General features: G+C 52.5%; 1 protein-coding gene across 1 annotated transcript; it reads right to left on the reverse strand.

The window, feature by feature from the left end:
• Positions 1-10: 10 nt before the first annotated feature.
• Positions 11-15,868, reverse strand: STRC (stereocilin). Its single transcript, XM_027571955.1, is given in 31 exon segments — positions 11-99; positions 290-437; positions 533-630; positions 878-1,026; positions 1,217-1,359; positions 1,740-1,895; positions 2,489-2,658; positions 3,302-3,458; positions 3,671-3,761; positions 3,961-4,157; positions 4,563-4,698; positions 6,247-6,359; positions 6,472-6,595; positions 7,404-7,462; positions 7,780-7,905; positions 8,354-8,419; positions 8,598-8,765; positions 8,930-8,968; positions 9,266-9,394; positions 9,396-9,449; positions 9,807-9,939; positions 10,204-10,319; positions 10,458-10,644; positions 10,842-11,008; positions 11,177-11,287; positions 11,366-11,428; positions 12,423-13,406; positions 13,408-13,678; positions 14,422-14,446; positions 14,537-15,343; positions 15,823-15,868. Coding segments are annotated over 31 exon segments (5,322 nt in total).
• Positions 15,869-16,110: the final 242 nt, after the last annotated feature.

Genomic DNA, 16,110 nt, shown 5'->3' on the forward strand with positions numbered 1-16,110 from the left:
AGGGACAGGTTCATAGCAGGTTGCCAAGGAAGCAGATGGTCAATGCCATGGCCCGGGAGGGTTGTGACCAGTCCTGAAGGCCCCAGGCTGTGCTTCGACCTATAATGAGACAGAATGGGAGGAATGGGAGGAATGTTACAACTCTGTTCCCCAGGAATTACTGATAGATGGAAACTATCTGCCTAGACCTCTTTATTCCAGGGATCTCCCTGAGTCAGAGAGCACCAAGTTCAGGGTCAGATTCTGGGTCAGGAGTTGGCGGGTCAGGCTGTGCAGTTGGGGAACTCACCCTGCTGTTCTGGGCTCTCCTTCCCCTCGTGCTGGGCCCATGCCACAGCTTGTCGCTGCTCAGGACTCAGAAAGGCCATTTGTTCAGGAGTGACAGCCACAGCCTGAACACTTGTGAGACTAGATAGCTGGGAGGGGCTGAACACCACCTGGGGGCGGGGACAGGAATCAGTGCATCCATTGTAGCCCCCGTTGGGCCCTGGCTCTTCGTGGTCACCCCACGCCCCAGCCCATCAATACTTACAGCAAATTTAGGAGCAGGGATGACAGAAATAGCAAGAGGGGTAAGGCCCTGGATCTGTTTCTGCAGCAGTGCTGAAAGAGCCAGGTCTGGGATCCCCGCTGTCGAAGCAAGTGGGATGGGCATCCAAATGTTGTCTTCTACTGGCCTTCCCCCTTCTCTTCAAACCTATAGACCTTCTCCAACCTCTCCCAAAGTACCCCACCATACACCTTTCCCAACACATCTCCAACCTCTTACCTAAATACCTTCTCGGACTCCCACCCTAAGAATTCCAGAGCAGTCTTCCACCATGGTAAGGAAACCAAACCCTGACAGCTATTACCAGCAGTGGTCCAGCCCCCCTACCTGCTATTGTGCCAATTTCGGTGAAGATCTCCGGCCCCCAGTTACTGATGGGGCCAAAACCGCCAGGCCGCACAAGGAGCTGGGCCAGAACTTCCAGTTGCTCCTCAGAACACCGGAGATGCAGATTGCCCAGGAAGAGAGCTGCTTGGCTGTGGAAGAGTGGGATGGAAGGGAGGAAGATTCAGCCACAGTGATAGGGCCCATGGTCGTGAGATGGGAGTATAGATGGCTTCAAGTGAGGTCCCTTACTCCATGGGACCACTCCTTCGTGAGCCTTCCAACCCCAGTGAGCACCTTTACATCAGCGCCACCACCCACACCCTTCCCTCCGCAGGTGACCTGAATTCCCAACTGCTGATATGTTGTAGCTCCTCTGGCCGAAGTCCACAGAGCGTATAACCCAGTGCAGTCAGGTGAAGGAAGTCCAGGTGGCTCACATGCCGGCCACTCTGCCGCAAGAAACTGGAGACCACAACCCGGAGCTGGGATGGGGATGGAGGGCACAGAATAAGGAGAGAAATCATGGGGAATTCATGGAAGAGGAAGTGATCAGGGAAGTGACAAGTGCTACTGGATTACATACTTGTATTATTAAGACCTGAAGATCCAATAGCCGTGGGGAAGGTTGAGAATCCAAAAAAGAGAAAGCCAGGGAAAACAGGCAGGAGGGAGTTTGACCTGTTCGGGGCCTCAAAGTGAATAAATCACAGAGTTCCTGATGCCATGAGTAGGGGGTATATAAAAAGAGAAAGAATGGCCAGGCAGGGTGACAGGAAAAAAATTCCTTAGGCTTTAGGTGACCTGGAGGCCTGGACCTGTGGAATGGATGTTTGGAAGGTAGTAGGAAAAGGGAAGGTGTTACCTGGATGGAGCTCCAGCCATCTATCTGCCCCAGGGTGCTCAGCACTCCCCAGTCCACTAGGATTAGCTCCTGTAGTTCCCGCTCTCCTAGACCTATTAAAAGCCGACCCAGCTGCAGGATCTGCTCAGGACGGAATCCCCGGGGAGGACCCCACAACTAGGAGAAAGAGAAGAACAGTGTGAATGGAAAAGCAATGGTCTAGGAGTCAGAATGCTGGGTCTTAGTCATGCTTCTGACCTTAGCTGTGTAACTGTAGGCAAATCACTTGCCTCTCTGGGTCTTGAGTTTCCTCAACTGTAAGATGAGGATGGTTTAAGGTTCCTCTGACTGAGGTGTTACTGAAAGACGCTAGAGTCTCAGTAGGGAAGATAGCAGACTCTAGTCCATGAGTTCTAAACTTTTATGTGCACCAGACTCACTGGGAATGCCTGTTAAAATGCAGATCCCTAGAGCCCTAAGAAGATTCTTCAGTGAGTCTAGCATGGGACCCTGGCATCAGCATTTTAAAAACCTGCTCCCTGGATAATTTCGATAAAAAGTAAAATTTGGTAACCCCTGCTTTCTTCCCTCTGCCCACTGTACTAGCTTCCTTTCCTCTAATACTTATCCCCTCTGACTCCCTACTCAGGATCCAAACTCTCTAATTCTTTAATCTCCTGTTTCTCCCACCTCTTACCCAGCTATCCATTCCCTGTGTCCCATAATTGCACCCAACCAGCTTCCTCATGTTGGCCTCTCCATAACCTAACCTGTTTTGCCTTGCCCATTGCTGCCCGTAGTTCTTCAGGCCCAAGTCCTGGGTCTCCTGCAAATAATGCCAGGCAGTCCTCAAAGTCTGAGAGCTCCATCTCTGCAATCTGGGTTGCTGACCAGGCTGCTGGGAATGTCCCCCGTACATCTGCACAATTTGGCACAGGTTCTGAAGGGGTAAGGCAGGCACAGGGGGTCAGTGTAGAACTAAACTATGCCCAGAGAAATATCTATAGAAGGAATGACCCCCTCCAACCTTTGGATAGGGCAGTGTGCACACTATGGACCAAAGGATTACTCTAGTGTGAGAATTATAGGACTCAAAGGATGTTAGAACAAGTAAGTGACTAGAGAGGACAAGCCCCTCATTGTATAAATGGAAGACTGAGGGAGGTTGCCTAGGTATTTAATGGCAAGGTGTAGATCAGAACCCAGGTCTCTGGCCCCACAGGGTCTCCCTCCTACATCCTAAGCATCTTCCCAGCAGACAGCTCTATATTCTAACATAGAGCCAAGCCTAGAAGCTGGGTCACTGTTAACAGGGATAAGAGAATAGAAAAAGGGAAGTCCTGGGCTAAAAATGCAATGGATTCTAAATTTCTAGGGCAATAGAACCCTAGAACTAGAAAAGACCTTGTAGATCATTCCTCTAACCACTTTGGTTTATAGATTAGAAAACCCAAGCCCAGAGAACAGAAAGTGTGTAAATCTACTTAAAAAGCACAGCATCCCTAGAGCCTAAATTTATGACTACATTGCTGGATATTCCGTCCTATACACCCCAATAGACATGAGTATTTGGGTAGTTTCACCTGGGAGATCTTCTGCAGTAGGCCGTACAATCCCAGCTACCAAGGCTGCTTTCTTGGGAGCAAGCTGTGGCCTCCCACATAGCTGTCCAACTCTGCTCTGCTCCCAGCTCTGCTGTTTCTCTAGGAGCCGCTCCAGGGTCTCTGGGCCCAAGGCTTCCTGTGTGAAAAGGTAGATGGAGGGTGCAGAGACCTAGAAAGGTCAGGGCCAGCTGCTGCAGCTGTAATTCCAAAGTCCTGTCTCTTTTTAGCAGTTTCCCCCAGATTCAGGTTTCACATCCCTTGCCCTCAGCCTCCTTGGCCTTAGCTCCCCAGAACCAGCTCACCCATCCCCTCTCTGCTCTTCCTCCCTCCCTTGTTCCTTCACCTCACCCTGGGGATCAAGGAAATAGCTTCAGTAGACAGAGTGAGTACTAGGCGTCCAGCTTGTTCTACTTCACCCTGGCTCCACAACTCCGGCTTCCTGGGGGACAGGAAGAAGATCAGGGGCTGGGATGCTGAGAGAACTGTGAGGGAGAGGAAGGGGAAAAGAGGACATGCAAGGACTGGGGACTCAGGGCTCCAAGGAACCTTGAGTATATTGAGTGAGCTGCCACTGATGATAGTGGTTAAGAGGGTGGGTGTAGGATGAGTTAGAATTGGAAGTTCCCGAAGTTTCATACCCAAGAACAGGCTCCTGCAACAGGAGCCATCCCAGCTCTGTGGCAAATGGCTCTCCTAGGCAGAAGCCCTGCAGCTGATTGAGATGGGCCAGCAGGATCGGTAGGGGGATCCGTCGTGTACTCTCCATCCCCAGGAATCCAACCAAGGGGCCCAATGTCTCCAGCACTTCCCTTGAGACTGTTGTCTCCTTTGGAGCCTGAAGAGGGGCATCAGGCCTTGGGACAATGCATCTCTGACTCAGAGGACCAGATTCTTTGATCAAGACCCCAAAACCTTTGATTTTTCTCTCCATCCAGCTCCCAATGGCAAAACAATGGCAGTGTTTACTTTCTTAAATAAGGAGCCCAGGTAGGAGGAGGCTGAAAGGCTAGGAGATGGAATCCAAGGGATTTTTGGGACTCCCATGAATGTGGACAAGAAATAGGAAGCAGGTTCTCAAGGAATGGAACCTAGAGGTAGATCTAGGGGCTAGGGTCTTGTGGACAAGAACCTTTTGTTTGGCATCAAAAGTGTGGGGCTGGGCCTAGAAGACAGAGAGCATTGTCTGAGAGGTGAATATTATCCAGGCAGCAGTTCTGAGTCTGGTAGGTTGGACTCTTACCAAGTTTTGTAGTGCCCTCTCTGCCAGGGCTACCCGGTGGAGGGGGGTCAGTGTCTGCAGTTGCTCTGGAGCTCCTCGTACCAGCTCCACCACCAACATAATAGAGTCATTGGACAGTCTATCCATCAACCGGACCCTACAGCAGTTTGACAACAGGGGCCCTCAGAAATGAGCCCTGTTGAAATGGGACCACAGATTGCCACATTGCCCAGACAAAAGAGGTAACATCAGACCAAACCTTACGGCCCTGGACAGGATCTGATATCAAATTGCCCCACATGCAATTCCCATCATAGTGTTTAAAGGGAGAGAACAAAAGGAATGACATATTTCTAGTCTTCCTGAGAAGAAATGACCAATGATCCTACCATCTGATGGAACCCAAACCCCAAATATTAAATATCATTAAAACTCCCCCCTCATATAGATTAGGAAACAGGCTCCCAGAGGTGGTGGGATCTTACTCCCAATTCCTCTCTTCCACAATGCCACCCTTCCTCTACTTGTGAGGAGGTCCTCTCTCATTTGCATAGTGCTACACAGTTTACCAAGTTCTTTTGGATGTTTTCTCATTTGATCCTTATGACAAGATCTTGAGGTAAGACAGGTGTTTTTCTTTCACAGATGAGGAACTCAGGTCTTCCAACTCATGGTCTAGGATCTTTCACCCTAGGTCCTTGGAATTCTAAATTATCTCCAAGGACCAATAAATTTAAACAGATTTGAATGTTTTTTTTTTTTTTTTAGGCCCTCTTGCCCCCAAATCAGAAGTCATAGTCTATACTCTGTCTAGTGTTGCCAATTCTGGAACTGGAAATAGGCCATGTAGCACAAAGGCCAAAATCTGTGGAAAGGCCTATAAAAATGAAGGACGGAGTCAACTGCTTTTATCGTCACCTCATCCCTAGGAAGACTAACACCTTTTTCTACCCTGACTTACAGTTCAGATGGCAATGGGGTAGGGATGGGGGTAAAATGGAAAAAGAAGCGTATGAGAGATACTCATAAACTCCTAGAGTCTGTGTTAGGAGGACTCAGGTTCATGAGTTTTCTCTCCTCACAACCCTTACCCATACTGGAATGTGCTCTACAACATTCTTGCTATGGGACCATCCAGCCTAGGCTTGAATAGCTCTTGAAAGTTGAAGTCAGGAATTCACCACCTCAATTTTCCTTATATTTTGCAAGAATCTGATTTTTATTCCCTCATCCTTGTGATGCCCAATAGGGCCCTTCAGAAACATGCCAATCTATTTTCTATTTGGTAGCCCTTGGGGTATTTGAAGGCATTTATCATGCATGTTTCGTACATGTTCTCTTTCTGTACTCTACTGAACACACTGACAACATGGTTGCTTAAGCAGACTACAGTCCTCTAGGGCAGAATTGGACCATTGCCTCCCTCAGTTCAGATATTCTATCTCTATTAATGTAACCTATTATATTATGATTGCTTGGCAGGCCACATCATAGTGTTGCCCACCCTCAGCTGTCCCATGTTGGGGCCATGTTCTGGGAGCCAGTCAATACATAGAGCAACTTTGAATAGAATCCTCCACTTTGGGCTATAACTGATGTTAGGGAACCATCAGAAAGAAAACCACCACCTTAAGGGCACTTCCTAAGGGCAGATCTTCTACCCCAAGTTGAAATTCCTAAGAAGCCAGTATCTCTAGTTACTTACGGTAAATCCAGGAGTAGCTTGGTGTCTAGCCCACTCAGTTCTGGCCCCAGGGTTGCCAACTCTGGTTCAGGCATGGTCATTCTCCGCTGTAGCTCTGCCCAGATACAGGCTCTCTGTAGGACAGGGTGGAGGAACGGGTCAGGACAGAGTTGAGCATGGGGGCTGGATTCTGTATCCAGGGTCCCTGCCTCCCTGCCCCAACAAATGCCTAAGCACCCCTCTCACCAGGCTCCCTCGAATCCCGGTGGGCAGCTGATAGATCATATGCACTACTTCAAGGAAGTCTGCCATCGAGTTGATCTGCTGCAGAAACTCACATGACATGCCCCCTGCCAGGGTGCCCAGAGCCCTGTAGGTGTGTGAGTGGATAGATGCTCATTCAACACATGCCATGGTCTGTCTGCTCCTTGTATCAACACTCTCGACACAAGTACAGATGTTCATTTATGGTAGCTTATAGTTTGAGAAATGTTTTTCCATAGATATTTTCATTGGCTCCCCACATCATCACTATTTATCAGAGAGGAAAATAAACATTCACAGAGGTCAAGAGACGTTCCCAACATCATTCTATTACAAACATGGTAACCTGAGCCAACAGCTATGTCTTTAGATTCTGAAGTCCATGATTCTTTTACTGTGGGTAGAGGTTAGGTGATACTTGCTTATTCCTGTTTATTGCTGCTTGGCCAGTGGTTCTGATTAATGAGATCAAACTAACAACAGCAAATGTGTATTGGGAGCTTGCACGGGGCCAGGCACTATATTAAGTACCTTATATGCCTTATCTCATTTAATCCTCACAACCACATCCCATGAGGTAGGTACTATTTTAATTCTCATTCTATAGAAGAAAAAACTGAAGCTTAGAGAGGTTAAATAACTTGCCCAAGATCACAAATACGTGTCAGGGATGGGATCTGACCCCAGGTTTTCTGAATCCCTTAAACTAATAAGGATAGTTGTGGTCCTGTAGGAGGGCAAGGGAGGGAAGAGAGGAGGAGCCAAGAGAAGGCCCACAGGCTGGGACAATGCCTGTGGGACAATGCATCCTTCGTCCCCACATCTCCCATTGCATATCACATCGTGCCAGGCACATGATAAGTGCTCAAAAAATGTTAGTCAAATTAAACTCACTGCCAACGCAAGTTACTCACTGCAGATTCCTGAGTGTCAGGTTGGTGGGCACCTGCATCTTCTTCCAGAGAAACTGTGCCTACAAGAGGAAAAAGAGGAGCAGCGCCCCAGCAGAGGTATTTGCCTAAGAACTCAAGATGTCTTGGATCCAGTCCTGCCTCCCCACCCTGTGGGTCCCACCAACCTCCTACTCTCCCAAATGCACATTCCTCCGAGAGAGAGAGATAGAGAGAGAGAGAGCGAGCAAGAGAGAGAGGAATGGGGCATTAGGGAGGAGGGAGAAGGAAAGAGTAAAGCAAGTATAAAGGATGTTCGGGATAACGTGCCCAATCCAGGGCTGATGGGTAAAAATCGTGGAATGTAGAGGGTAGTCGTGGGGTAAGTGGGGAGCACTACCTGCTGCTCGGACCAGGGCAGCTCACGGTAGCGCCTTCGGTGAGCCAGAAGAGCTGTGGAGTCCAGCTGCAGCAGCTTTAGCGGGAGCAGGGGAAGCAGGCAGTCCGGCCAGGTGGTGGGGCGGGGCTGCTGCTGGGGATGTGTGTGGCAGTGCAGTGGTAGGGAAGCAGGGAGCCGGGGCAGGAAGGGGCCAAAGCTAGGATGAGGACGGATGGCCTGCGCCACCAGAGCAGTGCACGCCGGGGAGCCCTCACATCCAAGGTGGCTGCGGGCAAGACTTGCTGCCATTTAGGCACCTGGTGGACTAAAGTCCTCTCTGAGCTTTGCTCTTTTTATCTGAAAGCAGGGTGGCTGGCTTGGAAGAGTTCTCAGACCCTTCTGGCTTTGACATGCTAGGCCATTGTGGATCACGCTGCCCTGTCTCTGGACCTGGGGAGGGCTGCTAATGTCTTGGTGGGCACAGAGCCAGCCTGGACTCTCAGGACCACTGAGGGCGAGCGTGGGAGGCAGCACCAGCCACATGAAACTGCCCTGGGACATGGAGAGGAGTTTAGTTGGGAGATGCCACACGTACCTGACCAGGGATACACACAGCTGCACTGGCACCTGTCGCACCAACGCTTTTAACTCCATCTTTTGCCTGCATGAGAATTAGCAGTGTGTGTGTGTGTGTGTGTGTGTGTGTGTGTGTGTGTGTGTGTGTGTGTGTAAGGAAGTGGGGAGGTGTGGGAGGCCTTCCCTGGCCACAGGGAAGATGCCCTCCTCCTTCCCCAGAGCCCATATCCCTGAATGTCTCATCCTCCCTGCCACTCTCATACCCGAAAGGTCTGCAACAACGCTGCGGTCTGGCAGGCTGAGAGGCGTGATAATTCGGGGGCCAGGCAGGAGCAGGCCCCCAACAGAACTCGCCTAGGGATGGCCTGGAGTGTCTGGGAGCTGAGGCCTGGGAGCAGAGGGTGCAAGGAGCAGAGTTCCTCCAGGGACAGCTGGGAAGCAAGAGAGACAAGGGTCCTGAAGAAGAGAGGCAGGGCGGTGCGGAGGACAACAATCACAGTACAGCACGCTTAGAGGGAAGAAAGGGGCAGTGGCGGGAGCCAGCGAAAGGGGGACAGGGACCTCTGGGGGATGTTGAGAAGTTGCTGCTACTCACATCGTGCCTGGGGAGGAGCCGTCCAAGCAGTAAAACAGCCTAAGGTGGGATGGGACAGGAAACACCAGCTCTCAGGTCCTGGCAGCCAGGTTTGAAACAAATCCCTAGGGCTACCCTCCAAAACTTCCCGCTCCCTCTCTACCACCCCCACTGAGGAACCTGGCTCCAGGCTCTTCTTGATCTGAGGAAGGGGGATGAGGGAGTCTTCCTTGGGACAGAGAAAAGGGAGGAGGCTCCAGAGAAGCTGATGGTATCCCTGAATATAAGTCTCTTGACTGGGGTTCCCGGGGTGGGGGGGACGGGGAGGGTGGATGCCAGAGAGTGAGACAGGCCCACCTGGGCGGGTGTGACACTGGTTCCCTGCAGGGCAGGAAGCATGGCTCTAAGCTGGGGCTCTGACAGCTCCTGTAGGAAGCGGAGGCCCAGCTGAGGGAAGAGAGGGGCCCAGACTCGCAGCTCTCGGGGGGCTCAGCACGGCTCCTCCAGAGGAGCGCAACACTCCCAGAAGTTCATATGCCACCTGTAACCAAAGAAGGTTTGGGACTGGAGAGAAAAGACAAGTGAACCTTAAACTTCCTGTCCAATCCCACCTTTGGATTTCCCAGGCCCCGGGCTAGGGCTTAGAACCAGGGATGGGACAGGAACAGAATGGGTGTAAGATGTCAAAGGGTATGTTTGTGGTGCCACAGACCAAATGGCATAGGTCAGGAAGAGGTGGTAACAGATAAGAATGACCATGGAAAAAGGAACAGAGGTGGCAGGGGTCAGGGGAGGGATGGCACCGTTGTGCTCAAGTTTGGTTGAGATGACCGGGCAAGTCCTCCACGCTGACCCAAGGAACGCCTAGAGTCTTGTAGGTCTGTGCTAAGGGGCTCACCCGTCCTTGGGGGCTGAGGGTCCCGTTGGCCGCACATTCCAGCAGCCCCCGTTCTACCGGCCCCATTGGGTCACTCAAGGGTACCAGGCTCTGCAGCTCCTCAGGGCTCAGGAAACAGGCGAGGGACCCCAGCCTGAGAAGGGCACAAAGCTGGCCTTCATGTGGTCATGGAAGCTGGCACTAAGGTGGGGACCACATAGGTACATAGAGTAGCCACTCTGACCACTAAACCAGGAAATATGGGTGCCATAGATAGGCCTCTGTCCTCGAGTCCGATACTGCCTGGGGCCACTGCCTACTTTCTTGCCCCTTCCTTCCTAGGACCCCAACCCACCATGGCAGCTGTCCTCACCTCTCTCCCAATGTGGCCTTGATCACTGATCCCACAACCACTCACCTGCGTACCTGCTCCTCTCCGTCCTGGACACTCTGGTTCACCAGGCTGCGTAGCACATGTCGGGCGTGCCCTGGCCCAAGACCTGCGGCTGGCCAGCTATCCTCCAGGGCCTGGATCTGAGATGAGGCAGGTCAGCTTTGTGGTGGGGTCACTGTGGGACACTTGTGGGGAGGAGCTCACCAGGAGACATGCTACCGACTCCTGTCCCACCTAGCAGAAGATGGGCTAGTCAAGTTAAGAGGATCACATCCTACCTGGTGAGGGCTGAGCTGCAGAAAGTTTTCCAGAGGGAGGTGGGGGAGCAGGGGCAACACTGCCCACAGTAGCTCCTGGGACCAGGCAGGCACTTCCCCGAAAAGCTCAGGGGCCAGCAGGCGCTTTGCAAGAGCCTCCTTCTGTTCAGGTCTCATTCCTGGGCTGTAATCCCGAATGGCAGCCAGGCTGGGGAGAGTAATGGGTCTCAACCCCTGGCTCTGTTCCAAGCAGTTGTCCCCTGGCTCTCTGCAGCCCCTACTGTCGTGGGCAAGAAGGAGACTCTCCCTAATTTTAACAGAGAGGATCTCAGGAAGGGGCTGAGCTAGGCTGGTGGGGTCAGCCTGACCCTGACAGGATCAGGAGGAGTGGTGTAGGGTCCTTACACACTGTCGTTGGCCAACAGGGATGGTGGGAAGCGCATCAGGTCAGAGACAGCCAAGAAGGGGATGAGCGGTGACAGGTCAATGAAGAGCTGGGAGGTGAGGCGCGGGTACCGCTGGAGCAGCAAGGCAGTCAGGCGACCCAGGGCCTGCTCCTCAGACGGTGGTACCTGCGGGGGGCACAGGAATAGATGCTGGCTCTGGAAATGCTCAGTATCCTTGTTGTCTCCTCTCAAGTTCCTCCTTCCACTGGGCAAGCCCTCTGCACACCCGGTTCCAGGTGCTCTTGATTTCTAGATTTCTCCCTCCACCCTGGTTCCCCCTCTCTCAATGCCCACCTGCAGCTGGGCCCAGGAACGGTGCATGAGCGTCAGGAAGCCCTGAGCAGCCTCCCTCTCTGCTGAAAGCACCAGCTGCTGGAGATTTTCTGGTGGCATGTGCAGGTATGCCTAGGAGTGGGAAGTTCTTGTGGACATGGCCTCACTGGGTTGTGACCCAGCCCACCCATGGGCTCCTCCATCTGTTACCTGCACTAGAATCTGCAGGGCCCAAACACTCTTCTCCCTCTGGAGCAGATCCCATAGCACAGGCTGGTGGGGAGACAGACAAGATGCCAAGAGCTATCTTCTCTGTCCCTCCTGAAGCTTCCCCAGGTGCTCCAACTCTACTTGCTAGGATGCTTGTCCTTCATCTGAAGCTATATGTGTGTCTCCTCAGATATTAAACTCCTTTAGGCCAGGGATGATGTCTTTAACTTCTCCTGTATCTTTTTCCATGCCAGGTTCGTTGCTGGATCAATAAATAAATACTTGGAGATCTGAACCAAATTACTATGAATCTGTCTAAAAGCATTTCATTGGATGCAGGGCTTGAGAATGGCAGGCCCTAACACGGAGGAAGGAACCTTTACATACCCTACAGAACCTAGCAAAGTGCCTTATATATAACAGGGAACCGATGAATTAATTATGGTATTTATATATTCTAGCCCCTTCACTCTACAGAGAAGAAACAGAAGCCCAGAAAACCTAAATTAAATTATTTGCCTAACACCACACTAATTTGTGACATAGTTGAACCCAGAACCCAAGGCTTCCGATTTATAGTTGCCCTGATTTTTTCTCATTTCTGCTTTAACTTCCTTTGTTTTGCCAGCCTCCAATTCTCGCTCTCTAGGGACAGAATTAGAGCCCTCCAACTTGATCCCTTTCCTTTCCGGAGCAGAAAGGGGGAGAGTCAAAGAGTCAGAATAATGAGATACCATTTATTGCATGTTTATGTATCCTGCTATCCACATAAGCCCACAGCATGTCTTATCTTAGGTAATCCTTACAGCTACCCTAAAAAAAAAATTGGCATGATCATTCTCCCCTATTTATAGATAAAAAAATATTGCCCAGAGAGGTTAAATAACTTGTCCAAGGTTGATCATAGAACTAAGATGTGAACCCAAGCCTGTCTGACTCCAGAGCTATATGCTTCAATCACTGTAGTATACTATACTCTTATCCTCTTGGTATCAGAGAAACCATTTGGAGGCCTTTCCCTCTGTTCCAGGGGCTTTCACCTTGGCAGATCACTCACGCTGAAGCAGGCCAGCAGCTCCATCTTGTCTATAACAGAGCTGGGGCTGGCGGTGGCTTCAAAGCCCAGCGGGGTCGGCCGTTCCTCCTGTCCCAGGTACTCTCCGACTGTCCGCAGCACACTGCGCCGGCCCTCTGGGCGGAAGGCATCCCAGAAGGAGCAGTTGTCTGGGAGACTGGAGAGCATCAGGGCCTGTCCCAGCATTCCCTGGGCCTCAGTCCCCCCGGCCCCTGGACCCAGGAGAAAGGTCAGCAGGCGCAGGAGATAATGTAGGCGTGTGGAGTGGGCAATGGCTGGTACAGAGGACTGACAGCGTGGCAACTGGGATAGCATGCCAAGCAAGAAGGGAGCTGGGGCCAGGCACAGTGGGGATGGTCCCAGTGGCGGCAGAGAAGGCAGAAGAGGGCCCAGCAGCCCCTCTAGGAAGCAAGTGTCATTGCCCCCACGACTTATCCTGCACTGGCCTGCAAGCCAAGGCCAGAAGGGCACCAGGGCTTCGTACATGGTGTCATTGGCACAGACCATCATCAGGAAGCTGCCCCCATCTGGGCAGCGCTCCCCACAAGGTCCAATGTGGCAGGGAGGGAAGGCAGTGACATCTGGGGTGGGGCCCTGGCACACATGCTGAACCCAAGCCTGATTGCTGGGGGGCACAGCCTGCAGACCCGCCTCTCCACACAGCTGCTCAGCCCACAGGGTCTCATTCTCCAAGAAGCAGCCCCAGAAGATCTCTGGGGTGAGGGGAACAGGGGGCAGACCTTCAGGACAGCTGGTAGCTGGTGGGAGCAGGCCAGCACAGAGCCGCTTTACCAGGCGGCGGTTGGGACCAGACAGGGCTGAAAAGGAGAGGTTGCTACATATTGCCTCCAGGAACTGATCAGGAAACTGGTCATGGCAAGCCTGTAGCCAGCCTTGGGCACCCGGCGCCCACGAGACTGCATACCACACAGCTGTCTGGCAGATAGCAGCGGTGCTGGGAGGGGGGCCGCGGGGTGGTGGGCTTGGCGTGCTGGCAGAGCAGGTGGATGGAGAAGTTGGAAATGCTGTAGGGTGGTGCTGGGCCTGAGTGGTTCTTGCAGAGGGCTTCCACAGAGATGGCTCGCCGTTGGCGAGGGCTGATGTGGGCCGAGGGCTGGGAAGTCCTGGGCAGAGGTACACCCGTGCTCAGGCAGTGGAGGAGGGCAGGGGGTGGGGGTGGCGATCCAGACAGAAAGCCCAGCGCCTGGACATCCCAGGAAAGGTTGTGCCGGATGCCCCTGGGTGTAGAAGGAGGAGCAGACAGCATCTGGTTAGTTTACATTTCCTCCAGTTGAACATTCTGACCTGGCCCAGAGCCCTGCTTGGGGGCTGGCAAGCATAGGCTTTTCCAAAAGGTCCCTGGGAATATAGGTTTTCCTGGTTTAAATACTGGAATGGTGGAAATGGGAGAGAGGTCTGTCCTGCCGAGTCACAGAATCACTCCAGCCCAGTTGGAGTCCCTTCTGTCCACCTGGCTCCCTTCTTTCTCCTTTCTTCATATGCTTTTAGGTAGCTTAAGTCCAACCCTTGGTTGGCTTCATCAGGAAATCTGCTGAGCAACTGAGTAAGTCTGACTGTGCTCTGGCATTGTTGTACTGAAATAGTAAGGGATGGAGGAATCCAGTCTTGTCTCTTCTTTCCATACCCCATCTTTACTAGGTAACATTTATTAGACACTATGTGCGAGGCACAGTTCTAAGTGGCTTACACATACAACATCAACCCATTCAATCCCTTTCAACAACTCTATTGTGGCTAATATTATCTATATTTTATAAGTAGGGAAACTGAGGCATAGAATGAGAATGTAACCTCCCCAAGGTCACATGGCTAGGTAAGGTAAAGCTGGGACACCAACCCAGACAGTCACACTCCAAAACCCCTAAACCACACCCCTCCCATCAGTTTTCTCCTCCACGCTGGAGGCTGATGACTTCCCAGGTCCAATCAGAACTCCTCTCCTGGTAGGAGAGTTACTTACCATAAAAGCAGCTGCTGAAGGTTGCCTAGGAGGGAAACAGTAAGGAAGAGGACTCCCCCAATCTCACCCCTTCTTTGCCCTGCCACAGCCCAGCCCCAGACCTGGCAGCACTCACCTCCCTGGCACTGCCCATTGCCATCAGGCTCTGGTTGCCCCAGAATGGAAAAGACCTCATCCCGTAGGGAGTCGGTGACACGGAGCAGCCCCTCCTGGAAGGCAGCAGAGAGGGGGGCCCCCACCGTGCGCAGCAGGCCTCCCCAAAGAGCCTCCTCGGAGCCCAGCTCCCCTACTGGGGTGAGCAAACCCAACAGACCCTGCAAAAAGTGCGGGGTTGGCTCTGTCCCATCGAGGCCTGTGGCATTGGCAGGGTCCACACTGGGCTGCACCTGTACCAGTGCCTGCCAGTGTGTGCCCTCTAACAGCAGTCGCAGAGAAGGCAACCAGTCAGCCACCAGGATGCAGTCAGAGGGCCCATCACGAGTACATGGGGGCCGGGTAGGGGCCGGGGGTCCCATGGGAAGCAAGGCTCCTAGCAGCACCTCTGCCAGTCCACCCAGCACACCTGCCTGGTGCCCCAGGAAGTCCCGGGGGGTCTGCTCCTGTCCCAGCAGTGCCAGCACATCCCCTAGCAGCCCTAGCATTGGCTCCCAGTCTGGGCTGCCTCTCAGGGTCACTAGGAAGTCGTGGAGCCGGAGAGCAGGGGGCTGGAGGGGTGGGGGCTCCCCCACAGGTCCCTCCCCCATTCTCCCAGGCTCAAAGGAGGAAGAAATGTTGGCCAGGAATGCAGAGAACCGTGAGTGGCTGAGGGACCCCTGGGGAGCCTGGTCCATGGTGGAGAGCAATGACTTCAGGAAGGAGAGACCAGGGTCCAGGGACTGAATCCCAGTAGGGACCAGAGTCACTGTAAAGAGAGAAATAGGAGCTCACTAAAGGGGAAGAGCCTAGAACCCAATTCAGCCTTGCCCTGGAACCCAGCCCTAGCTTGGATCGAAGGAGAGGCAAAGGGGATGGCGAGCTGAGTCCCTTTACTGAATCAGCCTACAGGAAGTCTTGATCTGCTTTCTTACCCCTCACTTTCTCCCTAGCCTTAGTCTCTGCCCATCTTCCCTTATCTGTTATAGAAACCAGTTAATCTCTGCATTCTTTTTCTTCTTAATATTTTATTTATTTATTTGACAGAGAGAGACACAGTGAGAGAGGGAACACAAGCAGGGGGAGTGGGAGAGGGAGAAGCAGGCTTCCTGTGGAGCAGGGAGCCCGATGCGGGGCTCGATCCCAGGACCCGGGGATCATGACCTGAGCTGAAGGCAGATGCCTAACGACTGAACCACCCAGGCACTCCTCTCTGCATTCTTAAGTCTCTTTTTAGCAACCATCCCCTTCATCCTTAGCCCTGCTCACCTGCGCAGGATAGCGGCAGCAGCAGAGGCCAGAGGCTCAGAGCCATGCTTCCAGGTGAGCACCAGGAAGAGGTGAGTTCTGGTTAATCTCACCTTGTGTGGGATAGCCAGGTGAGGGCAGGGCACTGCAGGCAGCCTGAATTGCCACTGACACTGTAGTGTGGTCTTTCAGGAAACAGTATCTGTAACCTGACAGGTTTGTCACCTGAGCCGCTGAATACCTGATCATTGGGCTTTGGAAAAAGGTGTGCTTCTGAGAGAGGGACCAGTGATAGGGGATCGCAGGGGG

Source organism: Zalophus californianus, chromosome 6 (genome assembly GCF_009762305.2).
Source record: "Zalophus californianus isolate mZalCal1 chromosome 6, mZalCal1.pri.v2, whole genome shotgun sequence".
Taxonomy (NCBI): domain Eukaryota; kingdom Metazoa; phylum Chordata; class Mammalia; order Carnivora; family Otariidae; genus Zalophus; species Zalophus californianus.